Source organism: Balearica regulorum, chromosome 3 (assembly GCF_011004875.1).
Source record: "Balearica regulorum gibbericeps isolate bBalReg1 chromosome 3, bBalReg1.pri, whole genome shotgun sequence".
NCBI classification, from domain to species: Eukaryota; Metazoa; Chordata; class Aves; order Gruiformes; family Gruidae; genus Balearica; species Balearica regulorum.
The window spans coordinates 17,274,237-17,299,322 of record NC_046186.1 but is presented as its reverse complement, the minus strand read 5'-3'; the positions used below and the strand labels follow the sequence as shown (position 1 = coordinate 17,299,322).

General features: G+C 41.6%; 1 protein-coding gene and 1 long non-coding RNA gene across 2 annotated transcripts; both read right to left on the bottom strand.

Annotated features, from left to right (window-relative positions):
* Positions 1–1,142: 1,142 nt before the first annotated feature.
* Positions 1,143–24,458, bottom strand: YWHAQ (tyrosine 3-monooxygenase/tryptophan 5-monooxygenase activation protein theta). The gene is made up of 6 exons (XM_075750646.1): positions 24,302–24,458; positions 22,721–23,103; positions 6,445–6,568; positions 3,753–3,916; positions 3,280–3,375; positions 1,143–2,216 (listed from the first exon to the last, which is right to left on the bottom strand). Exons 2-6 carry the CDS (start codon positions 23,012–23,014, stop codon positions 2,157–2,159), a joined length of 738 nt encoding a protein of 245 aa, XP_075606761.1. The 5' UTR covers positions 23,015–23,103; positions 24,302–24,458; the 3' UTR covers positions 1,143–2,156.
* LOC142601441 (uncharacterized) lies at positions 18,808–19,587 on the bottom strand. The gene is made up of 2 exons (XR_012835003.1): positions 19,482–19,587; positions 18,808–19,373 (listed from the first exon to the last, which is right to left on the bottom strand). It is a non-coding gene; the product is annotated as an uncharacterized LOC142601441 (long non-coding RNA).
* Positions 24,459–25,086: the final 628 nt, after the last annotated feature.

Below are 25,086 nucleotides of genomic sequence, written 5' to 3'. Positions count from 1 at the left end.
AGGAGACAGCAAAGAAAGCAAACTCTGAAATGAGCAGCTAGAGCTGACTGCTAACATGTCAGCACTCCAACATTTTTTGGGGAGAATGAGAGCACTTAGGAGTTCAAAACCTTTATGAAACAAAGGATCAATAAGAAATGCAATGGGGAGGGGAAGAAATTATGAAACCAAAACACCGATTAAGAAGCATATGAGTTTATGTAGAATCCTGCCACACAATACTTTGACAGCAATTCAAAGTGACCGCATGAAGAAAATGGAACTGATACAATTATTTTTTTTTTATAAAGCAATGCATGTCAATTGAAGCACATAATCTGAACAGTTTTATGGTAGGAACACTCACTGTGCACACTCAAAGAATGAACAAAACCATGGAAGGTGGAACATGTACCATCAGAAGCCTGCACGGAGTAGTAATATGTCCTTTTTCATAATGTCATATCCTGTCTAGCCAGGACACTAATAGGAGTTAAATATTTTCAAAAACCCACCAACATGGGAAACTAAGAGGTAGAGGTTTAGGAAAAAACACAACTCTTCAGTGATGTAGGGAAGAAAAGAAAGAAAAAAAGAAAAAATAAGCAGAACAATGTATTATTACAAAAAACTCCAAAAACTGGGGGAAACAGTAACACTAAAAGCAGTTGAGCACAACAGAAAGCAGATTATGATGTGGCAGCACACAAACTAATGTTCTAGAGCAGGACAAATTCCTCTGAATTTCTCAAAGCGTAGCTCAAATACTGTAATAATAATGATCATCAGTCAAAAAACACAACAGGAGGACAGATCAGAGAATTTCAAGAGGTTACAAAAAAATGCATAATTTAGATGAGAGGATTTGCAAGCCATGGAAGAATATGAAGAAATCGGCTATTTTTTCTTAGGTCATTATTAAGGTGAAGCCGTTAGCTCAAACAGATTTAGTTATAAAGAAGTCCACATGTCAGCTTAACTATGAGAATCATCCAGATTATTTTCACAAAATGAACATTGTTCAAATACGAAATGAGTTCGTTTAAGAGCAGACTTTTTAAAAGTATACACTAAATTTGAGAAAGACATTTCTAGCACGAGATACTTACAGTGAAGTTTAGCCCTTAAGCGATTACATGGAATTGTTACAAGTCAACAGTAAGTGGTTTATAAAATGTAATTTTATTTAATGTTACTTTGCTGTTACAGAGGGCATAACATTTTCACAAGGCTTTTTTGGGACTACAATCAATGATTAGCAACACACAATAGTGGTCCAAACTCTCTAAATAACAATCACTGGACAAACTTGACACCTTCTCACATGTGCACAAACCTGCATGGAAAAGTACTAAATTTTATACTTGGACATGTGAACTTCAATTGGTTTTCCCATTCCAGTGTATTAAGAAATGACATGCACTTTAGTCTGCCAAAAAGCACTGCCTGTACTCCGGCAGTAACATGCTGCTTCTAATACATAGTAAAGTGAATACCAGAACTACAAAGGCAGGAGTGTAAGTGAACTTTTATTGGGAAGGGATATCAACTTAAACAGCAGCAACTGAAGATTAAGAGAAGCCCCTGTTTTCAAACACACAAGCTTCTGTATTACATGATACAGGAAGCAACTCAATTTGTTGTTTTCCAAACTAGAAATGCTCAACTTGATCTGGCCCAATACTTCCATATTCCTACTGAAAAGAATACACAGTAGCATGTGAAAGTCAATTACGGAAAGGAAACCCTGCAGAATAAGAAGGGAATGTGGAGAATTAAAAGCTATGTGGAACACTCTTTAGTTGCAATTAACTACATTTTCATATCTTACTGTAATACAAAACACAGTCAACTGGCAGGAACTGGTTCAGATTTGTTTTTAAATACCAGGTACACTTTAGTCCGCTACATAAGTGTTTGGAAGTTACTTATGTTTATATGAAATGAAGCTATTAATACTTTTCTACAGCAGTAACCGCACACCAGGAAGGCCAGGACAAACACAAATCAAGGAATGGAGTTTTCCCAAAGCTGCAGTGTGAAAAGACTATAAATTGATTTCCATACACATGGATGGGTTTTCTTTGCTATAGGAAATCCAAGTGGAGCTATAAGGAATGGAGACGTGTAAAAAGGTTTCTTGAGAAGGAAAGGGAGAATGACGCCCCGTGTGCAGTTTAGTTTTCTGCACCTTCTGCAGCATCACATTCTTCTCCTGCACTGTCTGATGTCCATAACTAGAAAAAGGAGGAAAAACAGTGTCAGCTTTCAGCAGTGCAGCTTTACTTCCAAAAAGAGACAACTATTGACTGTACAGAAATGATAATGAATTAGACTTAGGGATGTCTACAGAGTACCAGTGCACTGGAGCTGTACACCCCTGGCTTCCAGTACTTGCTCAGAGAGAGGCAATTGGACATAGCTCCCCACGCAGAGGGCACAACTACCTCTGCACCTCAGCTATTAAGGCAGAGTAGACCGTGTTCTAAACAGGTCCAGACTTTCATGCTTAATAGCAAGCTGTGCCATCGATCCCAGATCATTCGACAAGTCTGAATAGTAGCTTTCTGAGTAAGATTAATTTCAAAAGCTGTGGTCAAACCTGAAAGTGAAGATTACCATTTTGGTTATTGAAGCTAAGCATTTTACAGTGCTAATAAAAGACATTTCTACTGAAGGAGCATTGCAAAATAATACACATTTCTGTAATTTTAAATGCAGTGAAAATGGAGAGAGGATATTTACTAGAAAATTGTCTTAGTTACATATTTTAAGAGAATTTAATGGTTCCATTAGGCACTTTTCTGTAATGGTTTATCATTATGATGCGTACTCAAACATCAACTAATTTTATTCTTAAAACATTGAAATTCTGGATTTTTTTCTTTTAAATGAAAATCAGAAAAATGAATAAAGCAAGCTGCACTGGATGTACAACAGGAAAGACACTCTGTTTCCGAGGTAGACATCAGAAAGTTTGAATAAAAATCCCTGACAGATCACAGACTACTATTTTTTGACTACTTGTCCAATCTTGTAGGTTAAGTTCGCTGAATGCACCTTCTCCCTCTCCACTGAAAAGGCCAGCAAACAATGAAGAATATAAGCTATCCAAGCTGTTATTCTAGATTACACAGCACGAAGTTGCAAACATCAATTTATAGTACATTCAAACTAAGTTACAAAAAGGTATAGTAGCCCGAATCACTGCTATATTTTGCGCTAGAATGAAATCATAGTTTTGTTTCATCACCAATTCAGTCCAGCTAAGCAAATATAGCACATAAAGAGGCAACTTACTGTTAGGTTGTCTCTAAGCAACTGCATGATGAGAGTACTGTCTTTGTATGAGTCTTCGTTCAGTGTATCAAGTTCTGCAATAGCCTCATCAAACGCCTAGAATAATTAAACCATCTTTAGTCTTTCTATTAACTGATCATTAAATAACCATAAGCTAAACCTATCAGTAAAGGTAGCTTTAAAACAAAATCAAACCCCAACATTAGAAGTTAATGACCTGAATTGTTCTATTTGACACAGAACCATAATAAGGGCGTAATAAAAGCTTGCCATGTTGCTGAAAATTTAAGTCCCATTGTAAATACAGCCTGCTTGTACTCCTTTGATCTCACTAACAACACGAGCTTGGAAACCAGATCCATGAAATAGTATAATTTCCTGCATAAACTCTAGGAAATAATAATTCTTTTTTTTTTAAGCTTAAATTCTCTTGTACTGTCCCTGCACGCATACAGAAGAAAAGAGTAACTTACTGTCTTTGCCAGTGTGCAGGCAAGCTCAGGATTGTTGAGAATCTCATAATAAAATACAGAGAAGTTAAGAGCTAGACCCAAGCGAATTGGATGTGTTGGCTGCATCTCCTTCTTGCTGATATCAAATGCCTCCTGATAAGCTCCCTGTGAGTTTTCTATTGTTTCTGTTAAAAGAATGAGAAACATTTCAACAGTAAGTTTTCAGGTTTTTTTAAAAGATATGACTATTTAAAGTACTCCATTAGTAGGAGACTAAACAGTCCTCTACTTAAGCCTGCTCTTAGCAAAACACTGCACTTACTTTAATCAAGGCAACGATTTTAAACCCATTTTAAGTACTGCTGCCACACTGACAAAACATAGGGAGCAAATTAAGCTACTACAGAGCAAAGGTATTGAAGAGACAAATAAACACACAGAAATTAGTAAATACAAACATCCAGGATGACTATATTACCTCGATGGCCTTTGATACTTTAGCTACAAAAAAAATATTGTGCATTACTTTTGCTACAGAACTCCTGCTTCATTCCTTGCACAGGATGGACATGCTTGCATTTGAGTCTGGCATGCAAAGTAAAGGCAGCTACTGTCTGTACGGTCCTACCTCTCCTTGAGGAAGTTTGTAAGGCACATACTGCATGTTCCTGAAAAACTGAATGTCTGCCCCCAAAAACTGGGTGTAGAGAGATCAAGACAGAAAAACCCCAACAAAAACAACCATCCCAAAAACCCAAACCAAACAAGGTCATGCCCAAAATAACTGGGAAAAACACCACAGAGAAAAGAGGTTACTAGGCCAGAGTGGATACTTTAAGAGTGCTACATATAGTCCATATAGTCTGTCCCTGATTGTCTTCCAATAGACATCCAAAGGGCCAAGAGCCACCCTAAACATGCCTGCAGAATGGAAGGAGACTGCAGGAAAAGGCCATTGTCAGAGCTCAGAATCCAGCTCTCTGAGGGAGCTGATACCATAATTGCTCTACAAAGTGCTGGGAAAAAAAGTCTGGTAAGTAAAATCTGTTATTTAAAGAAGCCACAATATACATTAGGGTTTTTCAGTATTCACACTGTAATGAGTGTTAATGGACTATTAATTTCTTCAGAACAGGTGAAAAAAGGCAAAAAAACCTAGCAAATGCAGGAAATAAAATGTATTTGAAGCAAAGAAAATAAACAGATGCTTAGAGGTGGAACATGAGAAAAGCTTCAAGTAAAACTAGAACTTTGCAAAAAGTCAAGCATAAAATGTATGCACAGTGACAGACATAAGCTGTAACTTCCCAACAAAATACTAAGATCTGCTAATAAGCTTATCAATCAGTCCCTCTTCTACAGTAAGCACCCATATCAACATGCATATCACTTTAAAAGCAGTCTTTTTAGCCACGATAAACTGGTATTCTTCTGCTCAGAGAAGCCCACAGATTTGTAACTGCTGCTGCAGACAAAATGTAAACCAGATTATCTTGGTGAAAGCCAAAGACAAGTTGTATCTGCTACCCTTGGACCTACTGTTGTCATTCAAATCAGACAAAGGGTTAAGAATGTCTGAATCTAACTCAATAACACACAGACTTTTACTCCATTTTGTATATTTTCATCTTTCAACTTAAACACTCTTACAATACAAGGAGACTAACAAAGCCTGTAGCGAAGTGACAGCCAGCTCTGTCCTCCCACTTTGCAATTCAACCAGTTTAGCCAGCCAACACTGTCAGATGCCTACCATGCCCAACCCAAAGGGACAATCACTTCAGTGCTCTGCCAGCTTCAGCAGTCCATCTCTTTTCTGTGCCACAGCATCACTCCAGGACTAATTTTAGTTTGTTACGTAAAAATGTATCAGTACCTTATGCCATACCAAGAGTTTTTAACATCACAACAGTATGTATCTCGCACCTTGCGAGACAGTCCTAATACTGAATTCAACACATCCTCTGAACAGAGTTAAAACCCATCCCAGAAGAGCTTCCTGAAGTTCTTAACCACCTATGTACATGTTCTAACTTCTAGGAATGTTCTACATTCTCAGAATGCCCAGTATCAACTGACAGTACCAACTGTGAAGTTTTCCAGGCCTTTTCTGCTGGATCCAAAAGGGCAAACTAAAATTACAGGGGCAGTATTATCCCTATGAACATCAACGATTTCAGAGTGCAGCTCACTTTTTTCGATAGTGTACTAACCTAGTAATTTTATTGCTTCTTTATAAACTTAGGAGATTACAACGAAGTCTGCTTCACACTGAAATGGTTAAAATTTATAGATCAACAGGACTCCATCGCAGAGTAAAAAATGTTGTAGAGATCTGTGTACTCTTCCTCATCAACTTTATTTTAGTAAAGAAATACAAACTACGTTAAATGTTAGCAGACCTTTACCTACATTGTTTTCCAGAAGCTCTGAGTAAGCATTATGGAACATCTATCCAGAAATTTAGGGTAGATGAGGGGAACACCAGCTAAAATTCCCTGGTGTACTATGCTTAAGGTCTGTTCAGAATTTTACTCTCCATCTGTATGAACACTGGAGATTTCCAACTGAAGCATAGTTGTTCCCACTCAGCTAACTCACATGAATTCAGAGTAAGATAGTGGCACGTGTACTTCATTTACTGTTCCCTCCCCCATGGCCCAAAACTGAAGTTCAGTAGCTATCAAAGACCCGAAGACCACAAGGTACTTACGTTTTCTGTCATCACCACAGGCAACTTCAGCAAGGTATCGGAAGTAGTCTCCCTTCATCTTCAGGTAGAATACCTTGCTCTCTGGATTAGTTGCATTAGCTATTAAATATTTGTCCAACAGCTCCTGAAACAACAACAACAAAAAGAGACATCAGCATATTATGTACACCATTGCAACTAAGTTCAATCTATTTTTCTTCTCTCCAGAAGGTTTGGATGGACTCAAAAGTTTACTACAAGGAAAAAAGGAGTTTAAAGGGCATTTTAGATAGATGCATACTTATTTAAGCAAACTGTGTAAAGGCACAAAAGCTAGAGATGACATTAAGATGGTCAGCCATCAGATTAGACTGCAGAAAAAGTAACAAGAAAAGGTTTACTGGCATATAGTTTCAGGACCAAGTTTAGTTTCAGGATATGCACTTCTCATTTCAAAAACATTATTGCAAATGTGTAAGCTTTTACCGGAAAAATGAAACATTATGAAGAAAGTTTCAAAGTTATTTATAAAAAAGAACTTATTTCCACTTCACAGGGAAAAAAAAAAAGAAAAACAACTCTGCTATTTTTTGTACAAACTGCATTCATTAGACTTGTGCTAAGGAATCTCCAGCCCACCTACCAGAGAGCCAAGGGTTTGAACCCGCCTAGTCAGTAGCCAGCCTCACCAACCCGTACCAGCTCTCTGCAAGGCTGCAAAGTAACACCCGCTCCAGCGCAGTGGGGAGGCATCCTTCATGTCCACCCTGCCCTTCCCAGGAACAGGAAAAGCTATACGGTACTCTCCAGCACGCTCTGAGCTACTGCTAACACCACTCCCCTCACTCACAGCTCTCCTACCTGATAACCAGAGGGACAGGGAAAGGTTTACAAGCCTCCAGCAAGAGGAGATAAGTCTCTCTCCAAGGGTGCAAGGCCTTCTAGCCCTTCCAAGACAGGGGTGAAGGCGAAGGAGAGAAGAGGTACAGGATTTTCCCCCAGCAAAGGGGGTACCTCAGAGAACTGACGAGGAGGAGAGCAGCTTCTGCCTGACGTCCTTGTCCCTGAGCTCTGTTGAGTTTACCCAACTCATTACCACAACTGACCCATGTTCTCTGGCAATCATCTGACAAAAGATGCAAACAAGCTCCAACAGACTCAAGAAAACCCTGCAATACTCAGAGCGGCTTTACACTAAGAATGTACGTGATAATGATCTGCATTCAGTTACTTGGAAAATAAACTGGTCATAAAAGCAGTAGAAAGATTCCACAAAACTTGCAAACTGTGCCTAGTTAAATAAGATTTTTGTTACGGGAACATGCATCCAAATTCATAAAGCAGCTACAAAGGAAATGTTTAAGGAACTGTAAGCTTCCAGGGCAAAACCCTTAGCATTTTTATTAGCAACTGTAGCACTATAATCAAAGCTATCTAGTTTTGGACACAAACCTACTCTTTGTGCCTATTGCCACACCATTATTATTTCCTTTAGTAATAAACGGTAGAAGAGCAATCCAGCTGAAAGCACTTACTCACTCCAAGTCCATCTGAGGTGTTGGCAATTATTTTAAACGGCTACTTGTAGTAGGGTACTTCCAATTGGGTGAAAAAAGCACTTTTGTGCCCACACAGCGTGCTTACCATGGATGTAATATTGCATATAGGTCCACAGACAACCTTCCTTCAGAGATCCTCCTATGAGGGCATTAAGAAACACTAAAGAGTTACAAGTACTCTTACCACCACCCTAGAGCAAACAGCGGGAGGGTAAGATGAAACCAAGCCTGACATACCTCTCCACTTACCAATTCAGAAACAGGCATTTTTAGGACTTTCTGTAAGGCTACAAAACCACTGCCAAAGACTAGATGCTGGCTAGTATCGCCTAGGGATAAGTGGGGAATTTATGTAACCGTTTAACACGGTGAAGTATGCAAGGGCTTGCACAAGCGTATTGAATGGTACACCTCATTGTTATTATGGAAAAAGCAGCAAAACCTGAGGTATGTTTCAGAACAAGAGTTAAGACGTAGCATGCAGATGGGTAACACAACCCCATATTAACACTGTTACTTTGCATGAGTCATTCCCACATTAGAATGAGTTATTCCCACTTACACATTTCTGCAATGAGAAAATCTTCACATTTTGGCTTGAAGTTTTCCTGGTGCTTTTCTCCTATGACAGATGTCAATGCCAGCCATAAAAGCATAACACTGCACAAACCAGTTTCAAAGTCTCAGAGATGACAATGCAGTAACCTCAAGTTTAACACAAAGTTTGTTTTCACAAGAAACTGCCCAGAATCAAGAAAGCTGACATGTAATACACTTATGCTTAGAAAGGTTCCTTAATGATGATCAGAGAGTAACTAGCAGCCTCTAAAGGCCGTTCTCAGGTTGGGACTGCATTAAGTAGCAGAGATGCGATTTATCCGTGTGCTCAGACTGGATGTGGAAAACGATGACAGTCTAAGGAGCACTGACCAGACAACCGAGAAGGATGTTGTATGGGATTTTAAACCAGGTATTTGACAAAACTGTATCTTTGATTCTTTTTTTAAATGCTGAAATAAAACTTTTTCAAGATGTTACAAAGAAACAGGCATTTTTATTTTATGCCTTCCAAAACCTGAAGATTTATTGTAAACTTAGCACACACAAAAAATTTACTTATTTATTACGAAATTCTGTCTTTGGAGATAGCTCTAGCAGTAGAGTACCGTGTGTAACTGATCTGGCTTGGTTATGACTTAAAAATACTAACACCCTGGAATCTAAATATGTTTACAGCAGAGCTTTAGCATGTCTTAATTTAAGCTGAGCTCAAACCTACATTCCCTTAAGCATTAATGCCCACTTTTTTTTTCTTTTTTTTTCAGATGGGGTAGGCCACACACTTCTTCCAGAAGCACAGAAGGATTTTGCCATGGCCCCAGTGCCACCACAAGCATGTAGCGCTGCGGTCCGTGTGTCAATGCATCCTGAAAGTGCTGCCTCCACTATGCAGGTTTGAAAAGCAGTGGTTCTGTGCAGATTTCTGAGAAACTTAAGAGAAAAATGCGGATGGTGGGAGTGAACTGTAGTTTTTCAGACAGCAAAGAGTAGGTTACATACACTATGTTATTTCCTAGGCACTCCTCAGTTGGAGGAGCTGAGCTTCCCAGACAGCAGCTCCCACTCCCAGTTCATGTCAAGGGCTTCCCAATCCTTACCACAGCACATGGAAGGGAGAGATCTGTGCATCTATCAACTAGGGTAGAACATCCTCATTCTGGATTTCATGTATCTAGTTTTAGTTTTCAATAGCCTTAAATAGAACAAGATCTCATTTATGAATCACATAGGATAGAACAGAACACAAACAGACTTTGAGTAAAGCTAATAATTTATCTATCAATAAATCTAATTATTTATCTATCAATCTTTCAAATCAATAATGTATTCGGTGCACTTTGTGAGCCATTAATCTCAGGACATCATCGTCATTTCTTGGAAGGCATCTTACCCTCCCTCTAACAGACAAAATGTTGGCAGGGCAGTGAGAGCAGACAGCACAAAAAAATAAATCGTTTACTTTACACTGTTGTTGAGTCAGTAATAGCCAGGAAAACTCAAGATTTCCTACATCTGTTCTCTATCTTTCCTCACTTGGGCTTTTCTACCTTTCCATCAGACAGCAATTAGCCAGGAATCCCTATTTTAAACATCAGTTGATAGTAAGTAAGATGAATACAGGCAGGCTGAGCAATGAAGTAGACCTTAGCCAAACTCAAAATTTATTATGATAAATTTTATCTAAAGAGAGACAGGCACTGCCACAGGTATGATTCTGTGATGAAGGCAGCCAATACAGTAGACTGCCATCCACATTCACATACAGCAAACATGCCCATCACTTTGGTTTTTTGGTCAGAGAAAGTTATGTATCAAAATACAGTTGCCACCACCATTAAGAACTGACTGTTCTTATCACCTTCTAAACCAAGACCTGAACAACCAGCAACTACACACTCTACAACGTCAAACATGTCTCAGATGCTGCCCTGAAAAGCCACGTGATGTTTGAGCTGCTGGCCTGCCCTGTTGGTGGGTGACTCTCAGAACTACAAGCAGTACAAAGCAGGAATCAAAACTCTGTCCTCCAGCCAAACCCTTTGTGTCCTGGTGCAAAACAGGTTTGCACTGTGCCAGTTCGTGGTTGGTATCTCCTACTTCCCCCACACTGAGACATTTTTCTCAAGTGGCACACTGGTCCTCCTGTAGTGTGACAGGATTTCCCAGCCCACTTCCCATTCGTGTTGCTCATACATCTCAATTTATTTCTACCTTCACAGTGTGCTAACACTCTTGCCATCCTAATAGCTTCATATTCTCATATATGATATTCTTTTCCCCTCCTACAGAAGGCAGGCTTATTTATTTATCTATTAAAGAGATGCCAGCAACAAAGGGCTACCAGGCCCTGGAACAGATCTGCAGCTGCCTGAAGAAGCCATGCGGAGCAGGCTAGGAGCCTGGCAGCAATCCACTTCTTCCCTCTTTAAAGCTGAAATTTATTTTTTTCTATTTTTCTCTCCATTGGCAGACTTATTCCTTTACATGCCAAGAGAAAGTTATATTTCAATTGCCTTTTTGGATCCTTCTCCAGTTCTACTTTTGTTCTTTCCCAGCTGAGTAATTGTCCTCTCTTCGTCTCTTTTCCCCCTCTGCTTAAGCAGGAACAAGGGTTGAACATGTGGTTGTAGTATCAGACCACTGCAATTAACCTGAGCCAGAAATATTAACTCATCTGCTCTCATGACTTCCCCATTATTTCAGCTTTATGAAAAGCAAGTCCTGAAGGAATATGCCGGCTGTATCTTTACTTGAAGTGCCTGATACAGACAAAGCAGCTCCCCGAAGATACAGCTCCTTCATAATTATTCGTTGTACATGCATCCAGCCAGCCTCTCCTTACATACGCCATGCACACATCTCCTGCAATTCACGTACCAGTCCCACTCCACATATGCTTTCTGTTACCTGTTTTCAGGACAAGCCCTGCTTTTAAAAGCTGACATCAAAACAAAGTCCCGCCAACCTCCCCCCATCTAAGCCTATCTTAAAAGGCAAGCCTGATCGAGACATCAAGTTCAACCACAGCATACACTAAATACTTTCTGTACTTTTGTTCTGAGCTGCCTTCAGTACTTGTGCCATCTAGAATTGGACTTCAAGAAGAAAAGCAAATACATGAGTATATAAGTCTCTGCATATATTCCAATACCGTCAGCTTATATATATATTATTCACATTTAACCGTTCAATACCAGAGGATGAACGTGAACCAGGTCAGCTCCAAGAGATTATCTACCCATCACAAGTAGTTTAAGAGCAATTTTGAAAGCAAGCTAAAGATATCATGTGCCTAGGTACCGACCCAAGTTCTCAATGTGGTAAACTGAAGTAACTCACAATATTTACAATGCCACCATCACTCAGACGTCAACACCTATGACGTGTTTGGGTCACATCACCAAGTTATTTAATGTTATGCTATGAAAAGCCTTATCTACATTGCCATTCCCATTTCTCACCAACTTAGTACGATATATCGTTGCTTTTACTCCACCAGAAGGGAAAAAAGTCAATGTAAAAGCAATCATCATAAGCAGCAATGCTCTCCAAAAGTTTGTCCCATAAATATAAACTGGTTATGTTGCTGCATCTTTAGCAAGGAGTGTGCCGATGTTCAAAATTGCTGGCATAGTTTTGTAAATAAAGTCTATATAAAGTTTGATTTTCAAGTCAGACTGTTTCAGTAACATTCTTGAGCTTAAGGCCCCTATATCTTACTTCAAGTTGTTTAGAACAACTCATTCCAACATCATCTTCATCTTTTGGGCATATGATTTTAAATGCTATTCTTTAAAAACAAACATCATAACAGTTTGTGGGAAGTAATTTGTATTTGCGGGTTTTAGTGATTTAAGACAAAGTCCTCTGCTGGGCTTTAATTCCTATGACACAAAAAGCATCTAGAGAAAAGAAAATCCAATAGTATTACTCTTTTTGATACAAAACCAAACTAATCAATGCATATAATATATATATAAAAAATTGTATTCCTCCTCACTCCATGATGGAAAAGTTCAATGATATGGGAGAGGGGGGAAAGGGAAGACCAGCTTGAACTTCAACTGCTCAGAAGCTCTCTGCTGTCCAAGCGCTCATCAGACCTGCTAGCAGTGGAGATGCTACCATTCTGCAGGGTACTGATTTTCACAGGTCTTACAGAGACTAGACTGAGGTTTATTGCTGTTTCCTAGGTGTTCCTTCCCTTCCTGAGCCAACACTGAATGTTCCCTATTTTGAGCTTTTAAGTGCTTTTTTTTTTTTTAAGGAGTACTGAAGCTAGCCACCAGACCAGACGTTACATGGCTGACAGCAAGTAATTCTGATTACTTAATGTACTTGCCCATAACAGCAAGAAGCCGTAACTGGCCAAACCCCACAGAACCAAATGGTCACACGCTAGTGAAGAAACTGTTTCGAAATATACCTATTTTGAGACAAGGTTCCTTAAAAATAATACACATGCACAGAGTACATGTCAAAGCCACTTTTTTTAGCAAGTTAACTCGCCGCCCTGAACATGGATTCAAATTCACAGTCCTATCTAGAAGATGAGCAGCTTGCATCCAACAGGCACACTATGCGAAGTGTGTGACACTACATAAATTCAGCCAGGGCTGAAGTGTGCAAAATGCTTGGGAAACTTCTTCAGTCTCAAGTATTTCTGAAGATCCATCCAGTTCCAATACGAGAAAAACCACCTACAAGCAGCACACAGGGAAATGGTTTCCACCCTAACTGCAGTCAAAAAGTAAAGCTAAGAATATGGTGATGCTGCTCAGACCAATATATTCCCTTAATATACCTGTTAAATGTGAATTTAAACACATTAAATGTTCCAAAGTGTTTGACAGCACAGATGACTGGTGTAGGCTCAGACCTTTCAAGAAGGCTTCTACTCACAAATGGCTGCCTGTTTTAATCATCTAGTCAATTGGTATTAAGACTTCTTGACTATTTCAAGTATAATCAGTCATTCCAAAGTCCACAGTATGACTCACTGCAACCTAGGTGTGTTTTAACATTCAGCAGTTGTTTTCTCGACAGGAAAGGGAGAGTCCCCTGCTGCAACAGTAAAGTGATCTTACTTTCAAAAGTGTAATTCAGCAGAAGTAAGTTCTTCATCCTTCTGGATTCAAGCTCTATGCATCAACTCCTTCTGGGAGAACATTAAATAGTTTTCATGCAGACCTCTTAAGATCATTACTATTTCAGGTTATACATTGAGGAAAATATGCGTATGCCTTTCCAGTAATGGCATGGCCTTACGATGACCTGACAAAGCTCTGTCAAAAGCAGAGACAAACGTACCTGGCATGGAAACGGAGAGGGTGACCTAATTCATCTTTTCCATTTGGTTCTGAGTCTTTGTCTACATAGTTTTAAAAACTGGCAGTCAATATTTAGGATTGGCCCTGAGTGAAGTATCTGGAATCCCACTTAACAGATGAGTTGGAAGCCTGAGCTGCAGCACGTCTGCCCACACTATTCCCACCTGGGGCTGAGATTAATTTCATCTAGAGTTTACATTCACTGCTTACATTTCTCCTAAAACAAGAAGTTAGAAAGTTTGTGGTCCCCAAAGAGCTAAGTAACCAGAAGCGTGTGGAAATGCAAGTTCTTTCAATAGATTTTCATCAGAAAAACACCCAACAATCCAGTAAAAGTCAAAGAATTATTCAAGTTTTTATGGAAGTCTAAAGTTTTCCAGTTTCCCCCTGCCAAATATAGAAATGAGTCTTCAAAAAAATGTCATTTCCTTTTCAATAATTATAAATTTTTGCTGAAGTAATGGCCATACAACACAGCCAAAAGCTCTCAGGAAACTTTTCTTGGTATTGGACAGATTTATCTTAAATTGATTCTAACATTCTTCCATGATTGCATTTTCCATATTTCTAATTCCTCAAAATACTTCAAGTGTTATCTTGCCCTTAGTAAACATGTATTACTGACATCAAATTCTTCCCTTCAGAATCCTGACTACCTAAAAGTTTCTTCCAGTATTCTTCATTTGTGATCTTCCATAACATGATAGAATCAAACAAAAAAGTCTACATGTGCATTTAAAAATATTTCTATCCTCTGTAGGTACAGAAGCACTGACTAAATGATTGACCAAGATATACTTAAGACTAACAGTACTCAAAATGAACAACAGCATGTGGGAGTTACATGGGTTTAAGGTACGTTGCCCTTGTGCAGATAAATGATTTTTAAAGTGAGCCTTTCATGTTAAAATCTAGAGGCCCTAAAAGTTTTACTTGCTTCAGTTCTGCTCTCTGCTTGGGAGCCCTAGATCAGAGGCTTGTGTTCATTGAAATCCAGAAAGATAATGAAACAGATGCGCTATCTCCCCATTGCTTAGTGCAGCTGGGAGAGCCTTTTGCAGCGTCCAACCTCACCTTAGAGGAAACCCAGCAATACATTATTTAATTCAGTGTATTAGGAGTGTGCCAGTCATTTGTTATTCCCCAAATGAGACAACCTACAACAACGAAGTCTAACCTTTAAGCCACAAAAACTAGAAGCCAACATTTCAGATAACCTTGTTATAACGATTTCTCATAGCAAGCGAACCTTGACTTTCTTGCTAATGCCCTGCCTACCTACTTCCATTTAAAACAATTTCTGCTTACAAGAATTTCACAATATGTGTTCAACTTCAGAACAGAACTTCCTGAAGGAGTTTTTTTCCAGGAAATTTGAGGCTGTCAGTCTGATAAAGAGTGTATGTAGTGTATTTAGAAAACTTACTATCAGAGCAAACGGAAAGCGTTCTGTTTCCAGAGCCTAGCATGACTCCTATATCCAACTACTTCAGTGGATGGATCATACAAATTAAAGGACAGAATAAAGATTACTAGAGCAAGGAATAAACCTTTATCAATGTTAGAAACTGGTAAATCAAACACTTGATTTCTTTAACAAATTAAGAGAAAGGCACAAGCAAAATCACAGCTAATTCAGGACTTTCTGGTTCATAGGTCTTGACATCTGATATGTTTTGGTGGGTGCACAGAACGTGAAACTTTTAAAATTATTTTTACTGCCTGCTATGTCTAAGTGCCCAGTTCACATGAACTGTTACTCATATGTACAGAGTGAATTAGCAAATTACAAGTTTACAAGTCAGCTGTACGCTCAGCTGGAGCATTCCGATACTGGTTTGGGCATCCTGGGAAGCGGAAAGGATGAGGAGGAACCTCTAAAAATCAAGGCAATGAACTTGGTACAGTTATATGGAATAAGTACCACAAATGCAGTTTTCAAGAACAGCCTTACCTAGTTAGTCTGTGATAAAATTAGCTTCAAGTTTATCATTAAGTACAAAATCAATTAAACACAAATAGCAAGTAACATCTAGGGGCATGAGGCCCATCATTCTCAAAGACCAAGACTAAAAAAGGGGCAAGATCTACACAAATAAGAAAACATTGAATAATCAAGCACACATCTTCACCTACCAAACTCACAAAGAAAATGTACCAATGCACTTTTACCAGCCCTCCCCTGCCATTTTCCTCACTACTTTCCTCTGAAAGTCAGGTATCCCCCATTACTCAAAACAGAATACCAAGCTTCCGCACCCATACAGAAATTGGTACAATCTACTGCTTTAATAATGGGCTAAACAACCCCAATTTGTGCTATCATAAAGAAATCAACTGCTAATAACCTTCAAGCTCGAGTGTGCTTTTTCCTCACCAAGTTCTCTCTCTCTGATATATAGCCTTCTATGTTCTACTTCAATAAGGCATCTATCATATTAGTATCTAATGTAGCAGAAATGCCTGCGAGACAACTGTCTGGCAGGTAAGCATGACAGTGATTTACAAATTCTGTTAAAAGCTTCACTGAGTTAGCAGAGAAATAGAATTTGTGTCTCTGTTGTCCAGTTCTACCTAGTGAGCACATCCTACTTTCTCAAGGCCACCAAACCAGTAAACGTCTTTGAGGAAATTTAATAATTCTAGATGTACAAGTGGACTGCACTACAGTATAGACAAAGCTTTGATAGCCTTGACTACAAGCAGACTAGTTAACCTACAGCTTAACCTCATTAAAAAAATGGATTTGATACTGGAGATAGATGAGGCTTTGGCTGCCCCATTCTCAACAGCTGGTCACCTGCATCAGTATTACGATTTCCTATTTTCACTTACTCCACATCCTGCTTCTCACAGGATGTTAACATTCAGGACAGGCCTTTCAGAGCTGTTAGGAGCTATGACCTTGCAGAAGTGCAATTCTCTGGTGGTCATTTCTTAAACTGTTAAGAATAGACAAGCCATTGATCTTCAGGTTTTTCTACTTTCAACAGGCATAAGTTAACCCTATTCTCAGCATTACCTCAAGATGAAGATATCCAAGCAAATCAAATCAGTGATCTAAACTCACCCCAGTAGCTTCTGAAAAAGGAAACGACACTGCACACACAAATAACATAACGGCACAAGTTTTCAGAACCTCAGACAAAATACCTTGCTGCCATTTATCTTGTATCCTTTACTAGCTTGCTTGTACATTTTAGAAATTCAGTATCCAGTTGCAGGGTGAGGGGGCAGTGAGCAATGACTGCATGGGATGGAGGCCTCAGCTACCATCAAAATTCCTTGAACTATTTTTAGTTGGGCTTTAACAGTTTTCAGCCACTTCAAGAACCTCGGTGCATTCTAGGCTTTGTTTCTGCAAGCGTCAGTCCCTTCTTAGAAATGGATTCAGTTTTTGTTGCACAAAAGTAGTATTCCAGCAGCGGATTCTAACAAAGGGCAAAAACTAACATAAGAGAAGGTACAACTACGATTAAGTGAAGTTCAGATGATGAATTTAAGTTTCAAGCACAATAAACTAGAAAAGATTAATGTATTTAGCTCCACAATTCTTACCACAAATGTATTGATGTTCGCTAGAAGCTATGCTAAGAACACAAAGGAGAATCAACTCTTTCCGCATATATTACCTTTCAACAAAAAGAAGACTGTTATTCCAAATTAAAACATTCATTTAACTTTCAGTCCACAATTCTGGATTTGCCAAGAAGTAACATTCCCAACCTAAAGTCTGGCTTTAAGTCATGAAGTAGCTACTCCTTTTAGTCAGTTACTTAAAAAGGATGCGTCAATAGCATTTGCTTTAAATTACAAAAGGCAAAAAAAGTAATACTTGAAACACTGTCCTGATCACTATCAGGACAACTAATTCAAGTCCAAAATTAGTATTAACTTAAGTGATTAGTATGCCTGACCTTCAGAATAAAACTGCATCCTACATAGTTCCCAGTGTTACAAGACTGTGATATTCTTTTACTCAGATGCCAGTTTCACCTCTACAATATTCTGTATTTCAGTATAAACTCTGTCAGTTCACTGAAAAAAGGAAAGCAGAGAAAAAGGATTCACAAGAAATGAAACTCTAGTAAATCGTTCATAGAGCAGCATCAAGCTGATACTTCATGAATCTGCCAGATTTCTCCATGTATAATAGAAATGAAGATTTCACTTTTCTGTAGGCTAAAGGTAACAGTAGGGAAAAAAAAGAACAGGGTTATGGTCAAAGTTTATTCATCATCTGAAGAATCCATTGAAGTTTATTCATCACATGAAGAATCCATTTGCTGCTGCAAGAAAATACCAACTTAATTTTCAATGAAGCTTTGAACTTTTGCTGTTGAAAAAAGCTGCTTTGAACATTACCATCTAGTATGGGGATTTTTGTTTTAAGTGATTAACTTTAGAATTAGATCTACAAAATAGGTAAAAATCGGAAGTGGATCTAGATTTTTACCCTTATTTTTATTACCATTTATTGTTTCTTAATTACACAAAGCAGAAGTAGTAACAACGTTGCAACCTTGGGGGGGGGTAGGAAGAAAGGAAGGAAGGAAGGAAAGGGGAGCTGGCAAGAGCACCACACTAATACATGCTTTCAACAATTAACAGTGCAATCTCACAGAAGATCAAACATTTACAAGCATCCTCTCGACCTTAAGACAGTAAATCTGAAATAAGCTACACATTACAGCTCAAGACTATTTCATTGCAGGCACTGCTGCAAGGTACAGAAAAGAACCAAGAGCGCACGTAATGCTAATGTTGGGTCATTTTTAAAAGTTCACAATGCCCTTGCTCATTTCTAGAAAAACTGGCCTACATGGGCCTGACACAGTGCAATGTAAAACTGTTTACAAAGGACATTGTAAAAACAGATGTTTGGAACCAACCGAAAAGCCTCATATCTGTAAATTTTCTATGAAAAAAACAACTTAGAAGCATATTAAAACAAACTTTTAAATTTCAGCTAGAGACATGAAGAGTACATAACCACCAAGATACAGCTGTTTCCAAGTTTTAATGATTTTAGCCACTGCATCTTCATCAAGTTTTAACCAGTGGACAAATAGTCATCAAATCTCATTTCTATTGCTCTACAAAGAGCCCCAACATTGGGACCTAGAAATCAAACATAGGCAGAGTGCCATCAAACACACAAGAAAAACCTCAATTTACAGGTGGAGAGTGAACTGCTTGCAGGCAAGGGTCGATGCCCTTCCTTCCATTACACTAGTTGTTTCTGAAAAACGAAGGAGCCTGAATGCAACGTGGGTTATCACCATGCAAAAGGACTGAGGCTCTCAGCACATCCAGCAGTATGATCTGCTCCCCGCGAGAGGTTCCAATTCAAAAGTTACCCTTTTTGAAAAACTGAAGTCACTAAACAGCAGGGTGCACATACAACAAAGCATTAATTTTATCTTATACTGTACATTCCATCCTCAAAGTTTCATGTGTTTCACTATGTGAAAGTTGCCACTGCACTCATTACCTATATCTCTACATTACCTATATCTCTACATTACCTATATCTCTACATTACCTATATCTCTACATTACCTATATCTCTACATTACCTATATCTCTACATTACCTATATCTCTACATTACCTATATCTCTGCCTTGAAATCACACAGAGAATATAAAAAACCCACGAACTTTGTGCTCAGAGAGTATATGAAACAGTACAGCTCAACTTTATCTCGGAAAAAAAAAAATAAAGTTGCCAACCTGTTTCTTTATTCAGGGTCAAGAGTTTCAAGAACAGCTTTGGTGATGATTTGTAAGGAATGATTCAACATTAATTCTCTATATTACCAACGAATTAGTCAACCAATACAGAGACTTCAATAAAACCTACTAGTGTACCTTCCAAATAAAACATATGTGGAAGTTGTTTGACAAAGTCATACCACATCTTCATTAAAGAGCCACTCTCACCTGAAAGACCAGTCATAAAATTAACAGTTAAAAAGAGCTCAGATCACATCCACCCCTACTTGCAAGACAGGCAGTTAAAGAAACGTCTTCACTGCTTGGCATGAGATGGAATATCTTACTGTGACCAGTGACAGTGATTGTACATTAATTAAATTAGTAAAAGTTTTATTTATATATCTATATATAGATATCAACATAATTTTGGATGTTTGTATTCCAATGGTGATGAAATTTAAATTCCTTATCAAACCATGCCCTAAAACAATGCCGTACCTAATTGGCTTGAGGCATTCTTTACAGGGGAAAAAAAAAAGTAATTGCAGATTCAGTGTTGCTGCCTTTTTAATCAAAAATTAGCAGTATTTTGTAATGCCAGCACAAGTATTTCTAAATGAAGGTTTCTACAACCACAGATATACTTAATTTTGAAAAGGTGTGCCATACCAGGAATAAAAAAAAAAAGCCTTTTGAAAAAAAACTGTTAGTAGTATGACTAACAGCAGTCACACTCCACCCAACACATCTACCCTTGCTAAATCCAAATACTCCAGATGACAAGCAACCTTTCCATACTACTTGCCAGCAGTTCTTTCAGTTTAGCCGCCTTCCTAGAATTAAAAAAGCATCTCTGAGATTCAGCTTAAGAGATCTAAAAAAGCTACAAGCAATTACTATAGTATGAGTAAAGAAGAAATTATCATTCAAAGACAGAGGAGTCAAAACCACTTTGCGGCTCAGCTTTAGGAAGCCCGTCCTTTGTAGTGCCTGCACATTGTGAGTTCCAACCTCTCGGATGCTGACTCATGGATCATAGCAGTGGTAGATAGAGGAGGAAAGCAGAACAGAACGTAACTGCACATGGCACTCAAAGATTGGAAGGCTTGCAGTAGATAGGTGACATCTCCTGCCAAAGGAAGGTGCATCTTTATCAGCAGGACAGAACAGGAAAAGCACGCACAGCTGTAGGTTTCGGTCTTCACTACTTCCTGCAGCCTTCCAGGCAAGAAGGGAAGGAGAGAGTTGCCAACCAGGCCATTGCTGAGAACAGAGAAGACTAGAATGCAGGGAAAAATTCAGCTAGCACAGGAAGAGCTTGTTTTCCCTACATCAGAGGTTTGTGTTAGCATGGCTACCAGACTACCTGCTGTCCACCATTTGATGTGACTGGAATAATTTCAGTATAGACACTGCATGAAATGGCTTGCTACCTTTATCAGAGACAGTCTCCCTATGGAAGCATGAGCTCCTTGTTAAGATGGCACAGCTCCCAGTATGAGACTTTACGCATAACTTTCTCTTAGAAACTAGATTTGGTAGAAGGACAGAGGCAGATTAAGAAGTCTGAAGAGTGAGCTTTATGTTGAGGTCCTGAGAAGTTAGTCCTGAAATGGGACACTGAGGAGAGGAGATTGAGAGGAGTGACAACAGCACAAGTGCTGGCACCCCGTCACACTGGTTCTAGTGAAACTCTTGTCACAGGAAACAGGAATCAGTGCCCTACGTGAGTCACATCATTTTCAGAAAGGTGAAAGTTTTACAACTGAACTACGCTTATAACTGTAGAAACAGCTTCTTTGGAAGTCATGGACTCTTAAATATCTTAAGGAATTAACTAAACTGATTCATTAGGCTAATAAATTTCCAAATGATTTTCAAGCAAAGTTAACTCATTTTGACTGATTAGGAAAAAACCCAAAACACCTAGGTGGCAGCATGCATGGAAGCATATAGGTATTTTCAGCACAATCCAAAGTAGTACTCCCTTGTATGTGAGCCAGAACACTTAATCAAGAAGCAAATTCAGTTACTTCCAAACGAGTCAGCTTTAAAGTCAGGTCTCTTAAACCAATCGAGGATACATCTACCTCAAAAATTGTTTATTTCCTTATAGACTTGCTTCTTCCTGTTCTCATGTTTGCCATACTAGACACACACACACACACAAAGTAGCTAAGGAGCAAGTAAACCACTGAAGATTATCTGCGCGTAATTACAATTGCATTACACACATGCAGCTCCCTGCAGCTGCAACTCCCTGGTCATGTAGAACAGGGTCCAGCAGCCTCCACGCTGCTGACACGTGTCTCTTCAGCTCCCACTACAGTGCAGTACAGTTTTGCTGTTGATAGCATCTGGAATTCTGCTGCTTGTACAGAAACATATTCCTGGGCTTCGATGCATGCTCAGGGCATCATGCCAGTCTTTGAACCTTAGTTTTACATTATTCCAGAATTACTGGAAGTTCATCTTAAAGATTCCGCCGAGAGGGCAGCTTGAACCTTACAAAGCCAATTTCTACAGGTCTTTATTTCCTGTCTTCAATACAGACATCTTACTCTACAAAACCGTATTTTATATTAAAAAAATCCTCAAAATGTCTCTTAAAGACCTCTAGAGAGTATTTTCTTCACGAGAAGTAAATGAAATGCACATCCAGTTACTTTAAATGCTTTTAACAGGCTATTAGCTCTGATCTGAAAAAATAAAAGGGTTTTCTCATTTTCTTTTCAGCTTATCTTATGAATAGATAAGCTTACTAACCACAGCACAAACAGACACAAGACTAAATTCTCTGCATCTCTGCAATTATCTAGTGCAATATTGCATATAGATCACTCCATCCAAAAAATGTACTTCAAATACATTCAAAATTGAGTGTATGTCAAATACTTCTGCACATATGGGGCCCATAGAGTGTAGACAATCCTCCTCCTCGCAGGAACCCACATAACGGTTGCAGAAGTTCCTGCGCTAACTTCCTCTACCCCAGCATAATACTTTGCATGATATTCCCCAGCCAAATTCCCAGTCTTATTCCCCAGGACAGCAGCACACATGAACACAGAAGTTCTTTCTCTTAAAAAATAAAAAAAAACAGAAGAAAAAAGAAAATCCCCACTCACCAGCACAGTGGTGCAGATGGACCTGAGCTCAGACTCCACCTTCTCCCGATAGTCCTTGATAAGCTGCATCTTCTTGTCACTGGTGTCTGTCTTCTGCTCAATGCTAGAGATGACCCTCCAGGCAGAGCGCCGCCCCCCCACTACGTTCTTGTAGGCCACTGAGAGCAGGTTGCGCTCCTCGTTGGACAGCTCGGCACCTTGCTCAGTTACTGCCTTCATGCAGGTGGCCATATCATCGTAGCGCTCAGCTTGCTCAGCCAGCTTGGCTTTCTGGATCAACTCGGTCTTATCCATGGTGGCTGGCAGTGGGGCAAGGGCAGTATGGTACAAAAGCAGGAGAAGCTGGGGACGTCACACTATCAACACGAGAACGCACCTCAAACCTGCCAGAAAGAAGACAGCAACCATGACGCTAGGATAAAACACTACAAAACAGTCTTACACCACCCCTCGTGACCCACCAAAAGACAAGGATCACAGTGAGCCTTCCCTTCCCTTCCCCATCTCCAGGAGCTTCTTGTGGAGAGATGGACTGCAGCATCCTGCCCTTCCACACAGGGCTAAGGCGATAGGCACTTGTCTCAAGGGACCACCCCTAGGGAAACCACGACCTAGAAATCCAACTGAGGAAGGCACTCCCAGCACTAGGCAAGGGACAGCAGTCTGAAGACCAGCCACTGGAAATAGCTATTTTTCCATCAATGCAGACTTTTTGTCCTCATACCACTTTCCTTCCGTGCCTTACGTAAGCATATGGACATGCTGTTTAACAGGGACCTGGAGAAGGATACCTAGTTACCAGCCAGCCTGGGGGATCTTGCCCAAAGCCCTCCCCCCGTGTGCCACAAGCCCTGCAGGTGAGAGCCCAAGAAAGGCAGATGCCAAAGCCGGGACAAGCAGGAAAAAATAATAAAGGAGCAAGCCGAGCTCGTCCCTGGGGAGGCACGGAAAGGGTTAAAACCAAACGGGCTGGCGGAGGGGGCCCGGGATCCGCCTCCCTCGGGCACCCGCGCTCTGCGGGGCGAGCGAGGCCACGGGAGCTCGGAGTGGCCGGGGCGGGGCGGCCCGGGGCCAGGCCGGCGGCCTAGGCCGCTTCGCCTCCTGGCGGCGGGGTGCGGCAGGCGGGGGAGCGCGGCGGGGCCCGGGCCTCCCCGCCTCCCCCCGGCGGCCACGGCGGGAGTGGCCGCAGTCCGGCCCTGGGACGGCGGTCCTCGGCGCGGCGGGGGGCGCGGCGGCTCCGCACTGCCGGTGAGGGAGCGTGGTGGCACGGCGGTGGGTGGGGTCTCGGCTCCGGCGGGGGCCAGGGGCGGCCGCGTCCCCAGGGACGACGAAGACGGCAGCGGGGGGCGCGGGGGCGGCGGGGAAGGCGGGCAGGCGGCCAGTGCTGCCCCCACGGCGGTAGGGCGGAAAGAGGAAGCCGGCGGCCCCGGCGGGTGCGAAATGGCGGCGCTGGCTCGCTGCGCCTCCCGCTCCCCGGGGCCGCAGAGCGCTCCACGCCGCGATCACAAAATGGAGGACGCGGCGGCAGGCGGCGGCGGAGCAGCGCCCGCGCCCGCCGCCGGGACAGGGCACCGCGCTCACCTGAGTCCGCTGCGCTAGGCCGGGCCGCGGGCGCCACCCGATCGGCTGCCTCGCTCGGGGCTGTGGCGGAGAGAAAGAGCCGCTCCCGTCTCCGGCGAGAGCCAGCGCTAAAGGGCGTTGGCACAGGCAAGCCTACCCGCTGCTCAGCCCGCGCCCACACGGCCAATCGCAGCCTGGTCTGCGAGGCCGGCTCCGCCCCCCGTGCCCCCACAGCCAATCCGAGGAGAGCGCGCCGCCGCGGGGGCGAGCGCAGGCAGGGCACAAGCTCGGTTGGCCCGTGGGCTGCGGCTGGGGCCACGGGGTTTCCTCCAATTAGATCCAGGGTGAGATGACGTCACTGTCGCCATGGTGATGCTGCTACAACCCCCCCTCCCCTCCCCCGCCACCCCCTCCCCCCTTCCCCGGCAGCCGGGGCCCGGCCGCGGCACGGGACGGTGCGGGGGCGCGCCGGGGCGGCGGCGGCTCCCGGGTGGGAGGCGCCAGCACAGGCGGTGCCCGCGGCGGGAAGGGCTTGGGGGGGTCCGAGGCGCCCGAAAGAGCAGCGGCCGCTCTTCCGCCTGCGGGTGGCCGCGCCCTCGGCCCGCCTCTCCCCTCAGCCGCCGACGGGCGGGAGCTCCTGTAGGAGTGGGGCAGCCGGGCCGCGCCAGGCCTGCCGCCCCTGAGGTGGCTCAGGCGGGGCTGCCCGGGCCCGCAGCAGCGGCGGGAAGAGCCGGTGTGGCTGACGACGTTGGGCTCTTCTGGAGCGGCTGTGCTGGGCCGAAGGCCGTCTTCCTGCGGCCGGGGGG

Excerpts from the sequence above, each read along its gene's own strand:
- YWHAQ (XM_075750646.1), bottom strand. The coding sequence starts at position 23,014 with ATGGATAAGACCGAGTTGATCCAGAAAGCCAAGCTGGCTGAGCAAGCT. Across the intron at positions 6,569-22,720 it reads CCATCTGCACCACTGTGCTG|GAGCTGTTGGACAAATATTT; the intron begins GTGAGTGGGGAT and ends TTGTTGTTTCAG. Across the intron at positions 3,917-6,444 it reads CTGTGGTGATGACAGAAAAC|AAACAATAGAAAACTCACAG; the intron begins GTAAGTACCTTG and ends TTCTTTTAACAG.